The sequence below is a fragment of the Astyanax mexicanus genome, chromosome 8 (assembly GCF_023375975.1).
Source record: "Astyanax mexicanus isolate ESR-SI-001 chromosome 8, AstMex3_surface, whole genome shotgun sequence".
NCBI classification, from domain to species: Eukaryota; Metazoa; Chordata; class Actinopteri; order Characiformes; family Acestrorhamphidae; genus Astyanax; species Astyanax mexicanus.
This window is the reverse complement of record NC_064415.1, coordinates 35,139,481-35,157,471: the sequence shown is the minus strand read 5'-3', so window position 1 is coordinate 35,157,471 and position 17,991 is coordinate 35,139,481. Positions and strand designations below refer to the sequence as shown.

The 17,991-nt window shown below is 36.6% G+C and overlaps 1 protein-coding gene across 10 annotated transcripts in view; it reads left to right on the top strand.

Moving 5' to 3' along the window:
- myom1b (myomesin 1b) overlaps positions 1–17,991 on the top strand; it is a 58,967-nt gene that overhangs the window by 27,465 nt on the left and 13,511 nt on the right. For 4 of the 10 annotated variants that reach the window (XM_022677629.2, XM_022677633.2, XM_015603300.3 and 1 more), the window contains 16 exons: positions 1–175; positions 2,890–3,011; positions 6,113–6,130; positions 8,651–8,847; positions 9,849–9,975; positions 10,081–10,265; positions 10,390–10,504; positions 12,511–12,667; positions 12,817–12,923; positions 13,127–13,171; positions 14,090–14,226; positions 14,949–15,093; positions 15,255–15,314; positions 15,424–15,491; positions 16,702–16,815; positions 17,939–17,986. In XM_022677629.2, coding sequence (XP_022533350.2) covers positions 1–175; positions 2,890–3,011; positions 6,113–6,130; positions 8,651–8,847; positions 9,849–9,975; positions 10,081–10,265; positions 10,390–10,504; positions 12,511–12,667; positions 12,817–12,923; positions 13,127–13,171; positions 14,090–14,226; positions 14,949–15,093; positions 15,255–15,314; positions 15,424–15,491; positions 16,702–16,815; positions 17,939–17,986 — 1,820 coding nt within the window. The remainder of the gene's footprint in view (positions 176–2,889; positions 3,012–6,112; positions 6,131–8,650; positions 8,848–9,848; positions 9,976–10,080; positions 10,266–10,389; positions 10,505–12,510; positions 12,668–12,816; positions 12,924–13,126; positions 13,172–14,089; positions 14,227–14,948; positions 15,094–15,254; positions 15,315–15,423; positions 15,492–16,701; positions 16,816–17,938; positions 17,987–17,991) is intronic. The other 6 variants (XM_022677631.2, XM_022677630.2, XM_007240038.4 and 3 more) reach the window with 3 other exon arrangements.

The window sequence follows — 17,991 nt, the reverse complement described above, 5'->3', positions numbered from 1 at the left end:
ACATCCCGTCAGCTCCAGGTCGTGTGATACCCACCCGTAACACAGACACTTCTGTAGTGGTGGCGTGGGAGGCGTCACGTGATGCTAAGGATCTGGTGGGCTACTACATTGAGAACAGTGTTGCCGGTAGCAATGTTTGGGAGCCCTGCAACAACAAACCTGTCAAGGCCACCAGGTACATCAATTCACTTAGACAAATATCTAAACACAATAACTAACAAAATTTTTCAAGCCACAGAAAGCGAGAAGGACCCTGAAGACATAGGGATTTATTTTAGTGATCGATTGGCCCTGAACTGAGCATCACCCAGATTGATTTAGGGCGTCAGTGTTTCTTTGCTATTGTGAGTAAAAGACATGCACTAATTCTCTTAATTAATCAATGGTGTGTTTTGATGTAACGTAAAATAGCTTCCGCACTCTTGTATTGAACCGAATGAAATACAACATTTACAAGTAATTCATTAATTAACCAATTATTTTCCTTAAAATTAAAACCCTTTTTGGCAAGATTTACACCATTTTATGCACACACATGAAAAAAAATGTTTTTACACATGGGAGCTAAGGCAGTGCAGCTAGTGACCTAGCTAGCTAGCTAGTGTTTTTAACAGTTTTATACCTGAAAAAAGGGAGAGAAAAGATCAACCCACAGGAAGAAGCAGTTTCCTCACTTATGTATTAAACCGAATGAGGACAAGCCGTGCGGGTGCTCCCCCTACTGGACCGTTCAGACATTTATCTACAGCAAAGCTTTGATATATCTAGAATTTATTCAGATTTATCTTCAGAAATTGAAGTTTTAGAACTTTTAAACTAAAATTAACAATTCTGTTCCTGAAAACATAAAATAATACTTTTGTGAATGACCACAAACAGTGACTTCAACAACAAAAAACACTTGTCACAATAAAAGTCTTTTAATAAGAACTCAAATCTTCTTCAGAGTGAATGATTTATTAAATAATTATTAAATTATTAAATCTTTTTAATTATTTAATCTACTATTAAATGAATTTCTTCTTTTTAATTATCTATAGTATTTTTTTAACATACTACATTTTAGTGTTGTAAAAGTGTTCGAGCAGGTCATTTACGGGAACAGGCATTTTATTTTATTGACTGTTGTCAGGGTATTAATCAGTAAGTGGCGTTAGTTTCTGTGTTTTCCATTGCCAAGATAGCAATACAGCAGAAATGTAAACAAACACATCTCATTACAAAACCGCCACACCCAAAACCGCCATATATATATATATATATATTTGTAAGCTGTGTCACTGTTTAAACAGTGCAGACTCAAGGTGTGAAAATAAACTTTTGGTGGCATATAACATAGCGCCTTGTGCAGGGTGTAAGATAGGGCTTGTTGTCTTGCAGTAGATGTTGTGCACAATGAAAGTTATTTCACAGATTTTGTGCCACTGGAGCTGTGTATGGGAGTGTATCTCAAAATCCTTAAAAAGTCTTAAATAGTTTTTTTTTTTAAAGGGCCTTAATTTGTCTTAAAATATCTTAAATCCATTTCCCAAAAGTTTAAAAAATGCCATAGACCGTAAATACAATCATAGTTTTATTTTTGCACATGTGAATTTTGCAGTTTTTAAATTTGTTAAGCAAGTTAGCTGACTGGTTTAATGGTAAACTGAAGTAAGTGGAACCAACAGCATTATTTATGGCTCCAAGGGTCACTATTTCCAGGTATGTTCATTTCATGCTTTTACATAGCATGAGTTTGATAACCCTCATTTTGCACTGAACTCTATTATCAGTGTACAAACTGTTTTTTTTTTTTGTTTGAAATATTGGTTTGCCAGAAAAAAACAGGAGTCACAAGCTTACTATACATGGGTATGCAGGGTTAACATTCACTATATTGTGATGCATTGCGATAAGTAATATTTTGTGATTTTTAATTTGATAAAATTTTAGGAAAACTGTCCTATTGTAAAATCCCACTCATATGCATAAAATCAGAGAAAAATAAAAGCATTGTATTTATTCAATGAGTACAGTGTACAGTACTACTATACTGTAATATATTTGGCTGGATATAAACTACATATATGGACAAAAGTATTGGGACACATGCTTATTTATTGTTTATTCATAAAACATGGGCATTAAAAAGGCTTATCCACCTTTTGTTGGAGTACCTGTTTCTACTGTCCAGATAAGTGCACCGGATTATAAGGCACACTATCTATAAACGTCTATTTTCTGATCTGTTTTCATATATAAGGTGCACCAGATTATAAGGCGATTTTAAGAGAGTTAAGTAAAGCTAAGCTAAGTAAACAAAACTTAAAAAAAGACTTTCTTTTAAAGTCAAAGTGCTGGATGTAAATCTACACAGATATCTCTCCTAAAAACTGTCTATTTGGGTGAGTAAAGCACTTCGTTTATTTACAGTAAGCTTAGATTCACAAATTTCTCCAGCACTAGGCTGGAGCATTAGCATTAGCAGCTAACCGCTCCAACTGTGCTAGCCGGGGTTAGGAGCAGGCTACAGGCCAATAATACTCCACTCTGGAGTATTATTCATCTTAAATCTTTTATGAAAATATATGTATACAAAACTGCATATATATCACTCAGCTGTAATTTATTGTTTAAAGCTTTCTCTAGCTAATCTTGTGGCAATGTTTTTGGTTAGAGGTAACTCTCAGAACGTAACAGTTCTTTAGGAAACGTTGCCAGCCCAGTGTGCTTTCTCTTACTTTGTGTGGCATGGAACCAAACCATTTATCAAGTCCAAGTTATTAGCCAGTCCGAGCAACATGCACTGTGGTAGGGTTCTTAGAAGACCAGAATACGTCAGTTACAAACAGCCAATTATTTATTCCTAACAAATTATGACATGCTTTTTCACTTTTTTCCTGTGTGCAGGTTTATATGTCATGGCTTGACGACAGGTGAGAAGTATGTTTTCCGTGTAAGAGCAGTTAACGCTGCTGGAATCAGTGAGTTCTCACAGGAGTCTGAAGCCATTGAAGTTAAAGCTGCAATTGGTGAGTCAACACTCTCGAAAAACATGTTTTAAATATAAATATTTATTTTTATATATCATAAGACTAAAAGCTGAATAAAGGCAGTGTTCCTTGTTTCTAAATATGTCCAAATCTTTTACAATAACAATATGATTATTAGTAAATTTCTTTACCTGAGAACATGTTTTCAGCTCCGTACACCATCAGCATTCCGATTCCCGCTGTGTTCTGCCCCATCGTTCCACACTATCACTTTCCACATTTTCTGCTGCCGAGGCTGAACCCACATACCCTGCAGATCCACTTGTGTCTCTTCCAGAAGGCGGGGTCAGGACTTGTAGGCTTCCTCTAGTTTGGGTCGCAAGTGATCCAACGTAGCGGTGACTACAAAACCAGCTCACCCGCACTCACCCACCCCCACCCTATCTCCTCACCTCAGTGTTCTCAACCTTTGCCCCATTACAGCACAACTCTGCATCTCTTACTCTTGTACTTTACCCATAATGCCTTTCTCAGCTAAGCCATTAACTTTGATGCTTTGTGCTGAGCTGCATGCTCTATATTCCCTTAAGAAAAAACACACAGACAACTAAACCCAGGTTCTCTTCTGAGAAGCATCTGCTTAAGTCTTGTTTAGCAAATATTGGGCCCTCTTACACCCTGCTTAAGGCGCATCGTAATGCGCATTGCTACTGTATACCCTGTCAACAGTGTGTGTTCGCACCTTGCGTCTGCATCGCTTAAATAGCAAAGACACTTCTGAATAAAGCTAATAAGCGTGGTGCTACACAGGTGCAACACTGACTGATTAGAACCAGGACAACAGTCAACAGTCAGGCAACGAAGGTGCACCCCACTCGTTACACGCACAAGGGCGCACAGCAGTGCACAAACCCAACTTTTACATCAACAATATTCAGGGTACTAAATAAAATAACATTTTTGTTTCAATAAATGAACATAGTCTTCTTTTCCTTTCCTTGCCCCTTTTCCTTTGAGGATGTAAAGAACAGATGCAAGGATAGGATGAGATGACTCTGGAATTTATTAATTCAGTATCGTGTTCACCACCTGTTATTAGATGTGTAGGTACCCTATGGAAAATGGAAAATTGTGTTTATGTAGTTTAATAGTGAACCTTAAACACTGTTATCACATCACTTTCAAACTTTTGTCAAAAAATACTACTATTATGCCACAAATCGAAAAACAGGTTGCTCCTCAAACCAGGCCTCATGACCACAGCTTTACCTGTTTTATTGTCCCCAGAGAGAAGCACAAAAGCAGCACAGGGTATCTGTGCAGGGCTAAAGGCTAATCCTAGTCAGTTTTTTATCTTTTTAGCTTGAAAGTTGAAAGTGTTTTGTGTTTTTCAATCATAAGACATTCCTTGTAAAATAAAAGTGCATTTAAGAATATTTTTAAAAAGTATATTTACCTTGGAAGAGTATATACTTTTACTATATAAATTAATACGTACTTAAATACATACTAAATGTACTATTTTGAAAATACATATTTAACAACTTAAGTATATTTCAGTTGTAATTAAACTAGATTTAAATGCAGCATAAAAGCATTAGGTTGTGCTTTTGAGTGTTTTTTTCATATATCTGTGAACTGAAGTAGACTTAAGTATGTGTTTTTTGTTATCATTTTTAATACACTTAATGTATATTGTAAATGTACTATTTTGCATATTGATGCACATATTGTGTACCTTAATGACACTGGGAAATAAAACTACACTAAAGTGCAATATACGCAGTATTTAATGGCAATATATATATATTTTCTATCAACAAAATGTGTAATTTAAATGGATTTGATGGATGGAGATTTGAGGAAATAGAAGAGAAAGTATGTTTAATGTGTGTTGTCATTTAGTATATTAAATAGAAAATGCACTTTTAGTATTCTTTACCTAATTTAAACATAACTTTAATGTTTAAACTATACTTCCTTTTTTTGACAAGGGACCACAGGAAAAAATGTCAGCACTATTGAGTAAGATTCTAGAATAAGTACAACAAAATACAGTATCATAAACTTGACAGCCAGAGTAGAGCCTGTCAAATATTTCACAAGCCCACCATGAAATAAGAGTTGCAAATACACATGTAAACTGCATCATTCTTTTCCTTACCAAAGTCACATATTTACAATTTCTCTTTCAAAGAGAAATGCTTTCTACTGCACCTTTAAATATCTGCTAATATAAAACACTATCCTATTACTACTTTATTTGAATGAAATAATTAATCTATATTAATGCCTCAGTGTCTAAATTTTAAAACTTATTTAAATAATTTCAAAATTACCAAAACAACCATTTGTTGTTAAATCCATATATTCTTGTGCCTATTAGGAACAGGGATAAGTTTAAAAAGTACAAATTGCACCAATTTAGCAAAGCCACAGTTTTAAACATGTGTATCTTTATTATAAATTGCAAAAACAATATGGTTAAGTTAAAAAATTTGTCTATGAGAGATTTTGTATTGTTTGAATGTTAAGTTTAGTATATATACTTACCCAAATTCTTGGAAGAGGTCACTGGGTCCTGTTGACAGAGATCTGTGTGTTTTTTTTTAATGAAGGTTAGCACAAAGCCATGCTACAATCACTCTATCATTCACTCTTGCATGTATACATTTTACTTTCCTCCCTTTTTTGACTATTACTTCTTTATCAATCGTACTCAAGCCCTTACACTACTTCCTTATGTATCTCTCCTTTAATTTATTTTCCTTTTCTTTGTTTTTTTTGCTGCTCATTTGGCATGCTGCCTTTTAGATGCCTCTCTTCAGCCATCTTGTCTTCATTTTTCACCTGTTGTCAGATGAAGACTTGAAGATGTTTTTTCCTCTTGTAATGACCCTTTTCTTTTTTCTCTCATTAGTAACTGATAACTGGCTGTGTATAGTGTGTACCTGCATGCTTCTGCTGAAAACTGAAAGCATATCTTAATGAAAAAGGAGACGTTACTTATGAATGTGTGTGTAGATATAATGCAGTAGTCTGGGTAGAACTGTAGTAGTCTGGATTTTTAGGCTAATGTGTGTGACTTGTATTGAGTTCTGTTTTGTTTTTCTCTTGCTGTTCCCTGCTAACTCCTATAGGGGGCGGTATTCCTCATGGTGTGTTTCTGGAGTCGGGGGGTAACACGGTTGGACTAACCCAGCACAGTCCGTGCGGGGAGGGCAGGCATGCGCCCCCTCGCCCCCCTGCTACCACGCCGCTAACTCTTCTAGCTAATGTTAGCAAGGGGGCCAGGGGAGGGGCTGATAGCGCAGATCCCCAGGGGCCTCTGAGTGTACTCAGTAAATGCAGACGGGTTAAAAGAGGCAGTGTAACTTGGGCACCTGACCCCAGCTATGAACCGGCCACTGAACCTGGCACCAGTCCCAACACCAAAACAGGCAGTGAACCTGGTGCAAGGCCGGTGGCCGAGCAGGTCTGTAACAATTCCACCGAAAGGGCAAAAGAATCCGTGACCGAAACAGACACAGCAGAGCCGGAAAAACGTAAGTCCTCAGTAGACTGTTCTCCAGAACACGCGAGAAACAGAGAGCGAGAAACAGAAACAGGCCGCAGAGGCTCAGGTGAGGGTGTGAAATGTGAGTGAGATTTTTGCAACTCTCTGGAGCTCCACTCATCTTCATGCTTCCTCAGAGTTGGACTATTTCCCTGTTCTTTTCCCTTCTTCTTTTTCTTCTTCTTCTTTAAATTTTTTCTCTTCTTCTTCTTTATTTGGTCTTGAACATGATTGTTTCATATTTTTACATTTTCCTCATGTCATTCGAGCAAGTTTGACTGGAATGAATTCCATTACACGTTATCTGCCGCAAACACTATGGCCAATTGCTCTTCTTTTTTTGCATGGAGTGGTGTTAATTCACTGCGTTATTTCAACAGGTTGGAAATATAGTTAAATATAGTGAATATATAAATATGTGTTATATTCTTCACAGGTAAGTTTTTTAAAGGCCTGTTTGTGACACCTCTCTCACAAACACACACACACAAAGCTTGTTTACACCTTGCATCAACATTTGTTTTATGTTCAAATTGTTTCTAGATAGACAGTACTTTGACTAGTACTGTTCATTTTCCATTTACACTTTTTCACATTGTGTCCAGACAAAATCTGATTTCACCATCCTGGGTAAATAGCACTTCAATCTACACATTATGTTAAATTACACTGATCAGGCGTAACTTTAAAACCCAGAGACTGTAAAAAAAGATGGACGCCGTGTCTCCGTTCCCATTCATTCAATGAAAATGAAGGCAAAATCTTCCTCCATGTTGGCGATCCTGACACCCGATTCTGCGCAGTAGAGACCAGAGGAGGGAGAAAGACTGTGGAGAGACAGCCTATTCATTTGAATAACCCCGCCCCTGAGGGCTGCCTCGCGGTCACAGACTGCAGAGCGGGGCGGAGCGGAGCTGACGGTCTGTCATTGGTCCCGCCCATAACCAGCCCTTTTACAATAACCACACCTTTTTTGAATAGAGCTGAATAACGTTTTAAAAAACGAATTCTGTGGGGACATAAAAATTTGACAATATAAGCAGAGGTTACACTAGATGTTGTATTTAAATAAAGGAGGTAGAATTACAGTATATTGGAAAAAAACGTGATTGAAAGTTGTCTGTTTTGCCATTGAAACCTATGGGAATGGGTGGGGTTACACGGCTTTCTGAAACCGAACAGCAGGGGGTGCCCGACCTGTGATGGCTTCACTTTTGAAAGACGATGCTCTGTCCAGCTATACACAGTCTATGTTAAAACCACCTGCCTAGTACTGGTTAGGTCCTCCTCATAATCGGCGAAACAGCTCGGACCTATTAAGGCACTGGCTTCTTAAAACTTCTGTCCTGAGATTTTATGTCACCAAGATCATTTTAAGTCCTGTTACTTACAATGTGGGGTGTCCAGGAATGGCACCAGTAAGATTTTTGCCAGTTGGAGCACTGTTGATGGGTTCTGTCCACAGCATACAGGGAACATAGCAAAGGACCTGCAATATCTAAATCACAATTTGGCTTCTCTCAAACTTCTCTCAAAAGATTCTCAAGTTTGCAAATTCTTTCAACGTCCATTACATCACCTTTTGCAATTGGTTTTAAAGTTATGGTTGATCTGTGAACTTTAAACATGGTTTACCAAATGCTACTGCCTTTTTACCTGGCTTTTTGCATCGTCTGCCAAACATGTGTGCTGATCTAAGGTGTAAACAGCTTCAGAGTGGTTTTCTTGGCACCTGTACTCCACCACATGAAGCTGCCACGGCATCACCACACTCCCATTTTCAGCCACATTTGTATTTCAATCGCTTTGTTTTTCACTTTGCACTCTATCACAGTGTTGTTGGTATCGCAATAGTAGCTATACAACTATGACCTGACACCTTTACTGCCCTTTAAAATGGGTACTACAGGTATTGTTATAGATCATTTAGTCATTAAGTTTAATTCACTGTTCAAATTTCTATGAAGAGTATATATTTATTATATGATTAAAACATTTTACTACAGTCTACTTACAGCTATAAAGATTAAACTTAAAAGTAATATGAAGAATAATTTATAGTATTATATTGACAGTATCCGTATGCAAAGTACATACTAACTTGATTGGTTCATTTTCCCAGCCTCTCCTGCTCCACCTTTTGGCATCACTGTGCTGGAAAGCGTGCGGGACTCCATGGTGCTTGGCTGGAAGCAGCCTACTTTCATTGGTGGTGCCGACATCGTTGGGTACTTTGTGGATTACCGGGAGGTTATCGATGGAGTGCCTGGAAAATGGCATGAGGCTAACATCAAGGCAGTCAGTGACCGAGCATACAGGGTGAGTTCTGTTGTGCACGTCCCTGAAATCAATCTTAAACCCATTAAGACCAGTGTGTGCATCCACACTTCGCTCCTCCACCCTAACTTAAATTTAATTTTACAGTAGCAGTGAATTCTTTATAGTTCTTTAGTTGTAAAAAAAAATTACAAAAAAATACTTCTTTTTTTATTCAATTTAATTAAGTTTTTTCTGGATCTTCCCTTGTTCCCTGATTCTTAGAGCATTTTCACACTGTAGTTTGCTTTCTGGGCCGAATCAGTTGATTAGTTCAGTTAATCTACATGGATTTCTCTCCTGGAAACTGTTTATTTGGGTAAAGCGCTTCAATTCAAGAGACCTTGTTTGTTTATAGCTATGGTAAATATCTGGTAAAATGTGTTAATATGGTAAAAAAAATCAGGCTAAACTGCATCTGAACAGCTAAAATAAAAGAAGTATATTTTGTAGTCAGTTCAGATTGAGACTGGATCATTTTCTCATGACTGATTTCACACCTATTAAAAACAATGCACCAAGAGTACAAACAAACCAAAGCCCATTTAAACTGGACCAAATAGTGCTGAAATGAAAACACCCTTACTCACTAGTTAGGACTAACTGGGTGGACGAAGGCTAGCATATGCTTAAAGCCAGCCAACCACAAGCTTTCAAAAACTGCTAATGCACTGTGAGTGGATTGTTAAACATACTAGAGTGCTAACTGCTTGTTCAGATTTAATATAAAAAACAGGTCCTTTGTTACTTAAGTTAACAGACAATTAAAATGTCTTATTTTTCTGGTCGGTTTGAGGTGCTAGCTGTATCTTTTAATTTTTTTTTACTTAAATGTTTAATTTTTTAAAAGATGTGAAAAAGTATTTTTCCCCCACACATTTCTCTTTATATTAATAACAAAAAATAAGTCAGTTTTAAAGGGTTAAGATCAACTGTGCTTTTAATTGTTAAATTGTTTGTGTAAAATTCGATTATAACTGAATAATGAATTTCTTTCTGAATAGGTGTCAGAGCTAAAAGAGAATAGGCTGTATCAGTTCCAGGTCCGTGCTGCAAACATGGCTGGGGTGGGCATCCCGTCTTTGCCCAGTGCTACATTTAAATGTGAAGAGTGGACCATTGCTGTGCCAGGTTAGTGTGTTTGTTTGTGTAAGTCAGTGTGAGAAGAGATGAGGGAGATTTTTAGACATTTGCATTGTCATTCCTTTAATGGTTATGGTGGAATTTTAATTTCAGGACCCCCACATGACCTCCAGGTGCTGGAGGTGCGTAAGGACTCTCTAGTGTTGCTCTGGAAAGCACCAGTGTACCAGGGGCGTGATGCGGTCAATGGCTATTATGTTGACATCAAAGAGGCTGATGCAGACTTCGAGACTTGGAGAGGGGTCAATGAGAAAGCCACAAGCAAGAAATACATGAAGGTGTGTGTGTGTGTTTGTGTGTTTGTGTGTGTGTGTGTGTGTTAGCGAGTATACTTTTGAGCATATATAAACAAGCTTGGTGTCTTAAAATGAATTGACTGATGTATTTTCTTCATGGTTACAGATTAGGGATCTGAAAGATGGCGTTTCGTATGTTTTCCGTGTCCGTGCTCAGAACAAAGCCGGGGTGGGCAAAGCTTCTGAACCAACAGAGCCTGTGCTGGCTGAGACCAAACCAGGTACAAACCTTTAACTAAATGATCCTTCTAAACTTTGTTTAGACTCTAGGATTACATGGCGAAGATTGAAAAACAGTAATTTAGCATTTCATCCTTTTCCTATTAAATCAAGCCTAAAAAAAAACAGGGCTACTAAAGGTCTACTACATTTTAGGCTCTCTCTAGATTATTTATAGATGTTCCAAAAATTTAGCTTAAGTTTAGGCCGAAGTTAGGCAGGGCTCTAGTATGCGACCAAATTGATGTGACCTAATTTCTTAAAAGTGCAACCTTTTTTCCGGCCGCACCAGCACGAGCAGCCTGTAGCCATGGCAGCTAATCCACAATCCGCTACATGTCATAATAAAAGTCATCAGATGAGCTTGTAGATTTGCACTTGTAAACCAAGAACAGAAATGAAAATCTAATTTATTTTATTTTGACTTTATTTATTTGACTTTACTGGTTTGAAGCCCTTAAAACACTTGCACTTTTACATTTTTTTTTTTATTTATTTCATTCATCTTGAGAAATTTAAGCGTACCAATACATTTTCCAAATATTACTTTTCTTTTAGAATTGTGCTTTAAATAAAGAACTTTATGCTGACCAGATTGTTAGTTAATTATTTACAAGTCAAGGTTGCCTAGATGGACAGTGCTTAAAAAAGTCATCCTGTAAAACTTTAAGAAAAATTAAGAAAAAAAAATGGGCACACCAGTGCAACCATTGCAAAAAGTTAGTCTAGAGCCCTGTTAAGGGAAATACCCTGACATGCCAAAAGTCATGGAATAGAAGTATGTAAGATGATCATGAGGAGGTGTTATATAAAAGGGTAGCTTGGGAACACCCACGCCTGGACCTTGTAAAATGTTGAACCCTGGCTAGTGTGCTCATGGCAAGGCAATGTGAATTATTGAAGTTCAATTCAGGTCTGATAGTGGGTGCCAGATGGAGGAGACATTCTAATTCTGAAGTTCCACATTTATGGAATGTGCCATAAAATGTATTATCATCCACAGTAAACAGTGCAATGGAAGGTAATATTCATGTCCAACTGTGTCAAGCAAGAATTGTCCATGTGAACAGACAAGATATCCAGATCCAGAATGCAGCAGCACGTCTGGTCTTCAACCAGCCAGAACGGGCACATGTCACCCCGCTGCTCATTGAGCTCCACTGGCTACCAGTTGATGCTCGCATCAAATTCAAAACTCTTACAATCACCTACAAGGTGATGACAGAACAGCTCCTTCCTACCTGCACTCGCTCCTGAAGGCTTACGCTACCTCCGGGCCGCTGCGCTCCTCCAATGAACTTCGCCTCGCTTTACCAAACAAACATTCACACAAAGCAATCCAGACTGTTCTCATACAGAGTTCCCCAATGGTGGAACAAACTACCTTCCACTACCAGATCAGGAGAATCTCTCGCTATCTTTAAGAAAATCCTGAAGACAGAGCTCTTCAAAGAGCACTTACTCTCCTAACACCTCTAACACACTAACTACTTCTAACCTCATTTCCTTCTTCCCCTCCTTCACTTCTCTATCCCTTTATTTCCCTTCGACCTCCTTTAAGCCCTATCTAAAAATGGTTTATCTTAATTCCTATTACTTTTGTACTTGACTATTGTAAGTCGCTTTGGACAAAAGCGTCTGCCAAATGTAATGTAATGTAAAATATCCCACAGGTCAATGCAGTGTTTTTTGGCTTCCATAGAACATTTCAAATGTTACAAGACACAATACTAGTTCTGGTCCCTTGACGTTGGTATGTCAAAAGTGTGAATGTAAAGTAAATAGATATTTAGTTGATTGTGTTTTCTACGAAGCATCTAAAACATCTACAATAAAGCGTAATCAGAGAATTTGTTTTTCTTTTTTGTGTTTTAAATATTAAGAAAGCTCAATAGTATATTGTCACAATAAACTTTCTATAATTGCATTTCATTCTAAGCATATGGTAATAATCAGAAGAATCAAAAAATTTTATCAGAAACAAAATTGAACTGTTTCTCCCTCTCAGGCACCAAGGAGCTGGTTGTAGAAGTTGATGATGATGGCGTGATTTCACTGAACTTTGAATGTGAAAACCTCAACGCTGAGTCTAAGTTTGTCTGGTCCAAAAACTATGAGGAAATTACAGACTCTGCACGCCTTACCATGGAGACCAAGGGCAACAAGTAAGTGTGTTTTGTTTTGGCCGTGTTCTTTTCCTACATTTATTATTCATACGACTTTTTTTATTTATATGACTTAATACAATAGCTCTGGAATGTGACACGGTGTATTTTTTCATTGTAGCTCAGTTCAGTACAATTTTCCTTTTCAGGTCCAAAGCCACGTTTAATGCTCCTTCTGAGGATGACCTGGGCATCTACTCCTGCATCATCACACATACTGATGGTGCCTCTGCTAGCTACAACCTGACTGAGGAGGGTAAATTTATCCTCTTTTCTTATTTGCATAGGATACATGTTTCAAGATTCTGTATTGGTCGACCATCAAACTGCAGAGCTTGTGAAACAAACCTGTGTGAATTCCAGTGTGAGACCGTGATAGGTCCAGTATGAGTTGTCAAAGTTGAAGCAAATGGCAATGAAAGCATCATTTTTTACTGTTTTTTTTTTGTCTTATCACAGGCCTGAAAGAGCTGTTGAAGGTCAGCCATGACCACAAATTCCCTAGTAAGTACTAGACTGCATGACTACATTTTTCATTGAGTGTAGTAAGGATTTCTTCAGTTATCTGATTTAAATTGCCATTTAAACAATGTAATTTGACTTCTATATTAGATTAAGGGCTAAAATCAGATTTAGATATCTGATAGAGAGCTGGATTTTCCATCGTGATAAGTATTTTTCAGCACTAGTATACATTTACTCTGATTTCTTTGGGTTTTCTCAGTCCGTTCAACCAAAGAGGAAAGACCATATTTTTAAAAAAGCTTATATTCTGTTTTTCAGCAATATTTAAAAAAGTTTTAAGAATGGCAGCATTGTGTGCTATTGTAATATTAAAAGTATGAAGATCCACATTTACTGATAAATTGGGACCATTTTTACAACAGGAAGCTACTGCAACATGCTTTTATGAGAATACTGACTGTTTGCAACGTAAAAATGCAATTATTGACTCATCTTTTTGAAAAAAAGTTTTTTTTCTAACACACTCATTGTTTCTTCTAAAATCAGGGGTTTTGAAGTAATTTATTGTGATTTTGTTGGAGTAACTGCCACGACTGTTTATTGAAAGCTTTTTAGTAGATTTTGGATCATTGCTGTGATGACTTGATTGCATTCATTGAGATCAGTAAGTTGGATGATCATCAAACCACCTCATTCACAACTCAACAACTCATCCCTGAGATTTCAATTAAGCACCATCAATTTTGAGAACACCATTCCACTGCTCCACATCTTAATGCTGGGACACTTTATACCCCGTTAGCCTATGCCTTGCATTAGACATGGTGCTAATAGATTGATCTGTCCTATTTGATGTCTGAGAGTCCTATTCTTTTGGCAGTATTTCTCCACTGGGATTAGATAAGCTGTGTATGTGCGTTTATACAGTGTAACTTAATCTGTTTTGTCTGTTTGCAGTTATTCCACTTAAGTCTGAGCTGGCTGTTGAGCTGCTGGAGAAGGGTAGGGTTCGTTTTTGGCTGCAAGCTGAGAAGATATCTGCCAGTGGGAAAGTCGAATATGTCTTTAATGACAACATTATCAACCAAGGAGAGGTGAGCAGAACATGCCAATATAGATAATCAATCAGACAATAAACAATCAAACATGAAGTTTTTAATCATCTTTTAATGTATGTAACAATGTAAACCTGAAAGGTTTCTACAACTCAAAAATAAGTTTTCACATGATAGCATCGATATTCATATTCATATAAGGTACTGTTTCATTTGGGCATACTGACACTGTCATGCAAAAACTATATATTCTCAACATGGCAACTAGGGGTGTGCACAAAAATGTCACAAAAATTCTCAAAAAAAAAAACATATCATAATATTGCAATATTTTATTTTACAATTTAATGTATTTCAAATGTATTTGTTTTACATGTACATATTTACATTACATTTACATGACATTTATTTACATAAATTATTACAAAATCAGAGTCTTGGTAAATTACTGTTTACAAAATAGACAGACTTTTTAGTTTTTTAAGAGACCACTTAAAAATTATGCATTTCTTTGATTTTACCAAATTGAAAACCTCTGGAATATAACCTCTGGAACTTATAAACAGCAAAATCAGAGAAACTGATTCAGAAACTGAAGTGGTCCCTAAATTATTTTCCAGAGCTGTATACTTGAAATTAATCTCAAGAAGTTAATGACCAGGTAATGATCAATGTACATACTGCCATCTAATGTGATGACACTGAATATGGAAGCATCCTTTGTGTCAGTTTTAAAGAAGATTTTTTTTTATCTTTTTCAGAAATATAAGATGAACTTCGATAAGAATACCGGCATCATTGAGATGTTCATGGACTCGCTGCAGAAAGAGGATGAAGGAACGTTTACTTTCCAGCTCCAGGATGGCAAAGCCACCAACCAGTCCAGCCTGGTGCTAATAGGAGATGGTAAACACACTGTAACCTTATTTTCTTTAGCATAGCACAGTATTGTGTAGTAATTTTTGACAAGCGTGTGCACACACAGGCATTGATCGTTTAAATATGTCAAATGTATGCATGTTTTGCCAGGTTAAGCTTTCAAGTAATTCTTTCTCTGACTTATTTAGTTTTCAAGCAGCTGCAGAAGGAATCTGAGTTCCAGAGGAAGGAATGGCACAGGAAACAAGGTAAAAAAAATTAAACAGTAAACAGTACGTGCTGTGTATGTGTTGTGTGTGAGTTCTGTGTGCATGTGTGTATTTTACATGATTTGTTTTTTTTTATATTTTTTTATAGGTCCTCACTTTGTGGAGTATCTCAATTATGAAGTCACTTCTGAGTGCATTGTGAGACTGAAGTGCAAGGTGAGCTGTAATTCTGTTTAGTGTAACTACTGTTTATAGGAGTTTATAGGAACACACACTTGGAGTGTCATGTATTTATGATTATGAATTTTGTAGCAGAGCATCATCAATAAGAACACATTACATTTCATTATATGTAGCAGATGCTTTTATCCGAAGCGACTTACAAATGATGAGTTAAATAAGAAGTAAAGGATATAAAAAAATCAAGGAAAAAGTACAAAAACATTAAGCATGCCCCGGACGAGGCCAGAAGGGTTTACATTGATGGTGTATATGTGTGCTTCTCTGGATCTTTAGGTCATTTTTTAGGAGTTTATAGGAACACATGCTTGGAGCTTCATTTATTCATGATTTTATGAGAAAACATCTACCATTTAAGATGTACTTTTGTAGCAGGGTGATGTGATTTTTGACAATAATATTGCCAATATGCCTTTATATAACTTATAATATAAATATTCATAGGTTAGATTGTCAGACATTTTAAAACACAAAATATTCAATGTTTGATTCCTGTTTATGGTGTCTGTATGTATGTATGTATGTACGTGTTTATTAATGATTTATTTTTCACATTAGAGCTCTGTATGATGAGCTTTCTTCACAAAAGATTATGATTCCCATTTTTTCTGTTTATGAATTAATGTTAAATTTCAACAGTATAGATTGTGGCAGAGATTTGTTACAGCACCGGCAGCAAGGCAAAACAACAGCGGCAAAATTATTCACATTATAGACAGAAACATGTCACTTACATTTATAAATGATACCCATGAAGACACAAAAAATCTGAATTCAGTCATGAGGCTTGTAATTTGAACAGAGCCATAGTGTGTTTGAGCTATTTTTGCTAATGCTGATTAAACCACAGATATATCAGCACATTTTAATGACCAACTGATCAGTCAGACCCCACTTTGACGGTATACAGTTTCGAACTGATGCTCACCTTCTGCTGCATTGCTTTTAAACCAAAAGCAACCACCATAGTACCACTACCAGCAAAATTAATATGATATACCCAAATTTACATTACATTACATTACATTGTATTTAGTGAATGCTTTTATCCAAAGCGACTTACAAATGATGAAATAAATAAGCAGTACAGAACATGAAATATTCGAGGCAATATTGCGAGAACATTTAGCATGACCTGAAAGAGGCCAGAAGAGTTTATACTGTGTGTGTATCTTTGGTTCTTTAGGTTGGCAACATAAGGAAGGAAACAGTGGCACTGTGGTATAAGGATGGAAGAGAGATTAAAGCCAATGAGAAACTGGACTTCTCTGAGGGAGTGCTGTCCCTGGAGATCGCCCAGGTGAGAAACAACTATCAAATGTTCAGCTGATACTTCAATCAAACAACTGATCAGTCACGTCCATATTTTCAATAGTGATACAGTAAATTGACCTGATTCATATGTGAATCATACCTGAATGTCATTTTCAGTTGAATAACATATATTACCATACACAATTTATGTTAGGAATAAACTGCCAGATACAATTGATTACATTTTAAACCTAATTGATTAAATCCATGAATGTCTATTTTCTGGTCTATTTTCATACATAAGGTGCACCGGATTATAAGGTGCATTAAGCAACACTAGTAAGGATGCCTACATCAAAGTGAGTAAGAGCGTTGCCGTTTTTCCCATATAATGGGGAAGCTGGAGAAAGCATCTAAGTAAACAAAACTGTAATTCTTAAAAAATGTGTATGTGTAATTCCTCCCTAATTTTTATGCTTTGGTTCGTTCTGTACTCCTGTCTGATGAGTGTGATCGGATGATGAATCTAGGATGTGTCATCATATTTGGGGTGGCAGAAACAGTGGAAGACATCTCTTAAATTGGCCTTTGAATCTCTAGGGGGTGTGTCATTTTTTTTAAAGGGGGGAGTTTAAAAAAAAACTCCCATTTTAAATGCAGTTCCTCCTGTGATTTCCTTTTAAACATGATCCGTTTACTTTCTTTGTTTACCAAGAGTTAAATAATGAGCTTGCATTTATTCTCTGAAGCTTGTTTATGTTCCTTAAACCTTTAGAAGTCACATCAGTAACGTTATATACTATATCTATACTACTGTTATACTATTAAAATTACAAAAACATGTAGGATATCACAAATAACTTATTCTATTTTGTATTAACATACTATCAAATTTAAATAATAATACATGAGCTTTTCTACTTACATTGATTGAAATCAGCAGTGTGACTTCTATATGTTATTTCATCTTTTATGGCTTTTTTATGTCATCTTTTATGCACTGTACAGTGCAGTGTGTCCCCTGTGTGTGAAATTATGTGTTTTCAGCAGTAATGGTTTGACATCATGTGCAGGTTTTATGGTTTGAAGGGTATGTAAGTAAAATGACAGTGTGTTTAAGTATTTCTAACAGGCTTTAAATATATTCACACTGTGTATCTGATTCACAGCGAAGCGACAGCGACGTGAAAGATGACACAGTCTGGAAGAAGCTCAAAGTCTG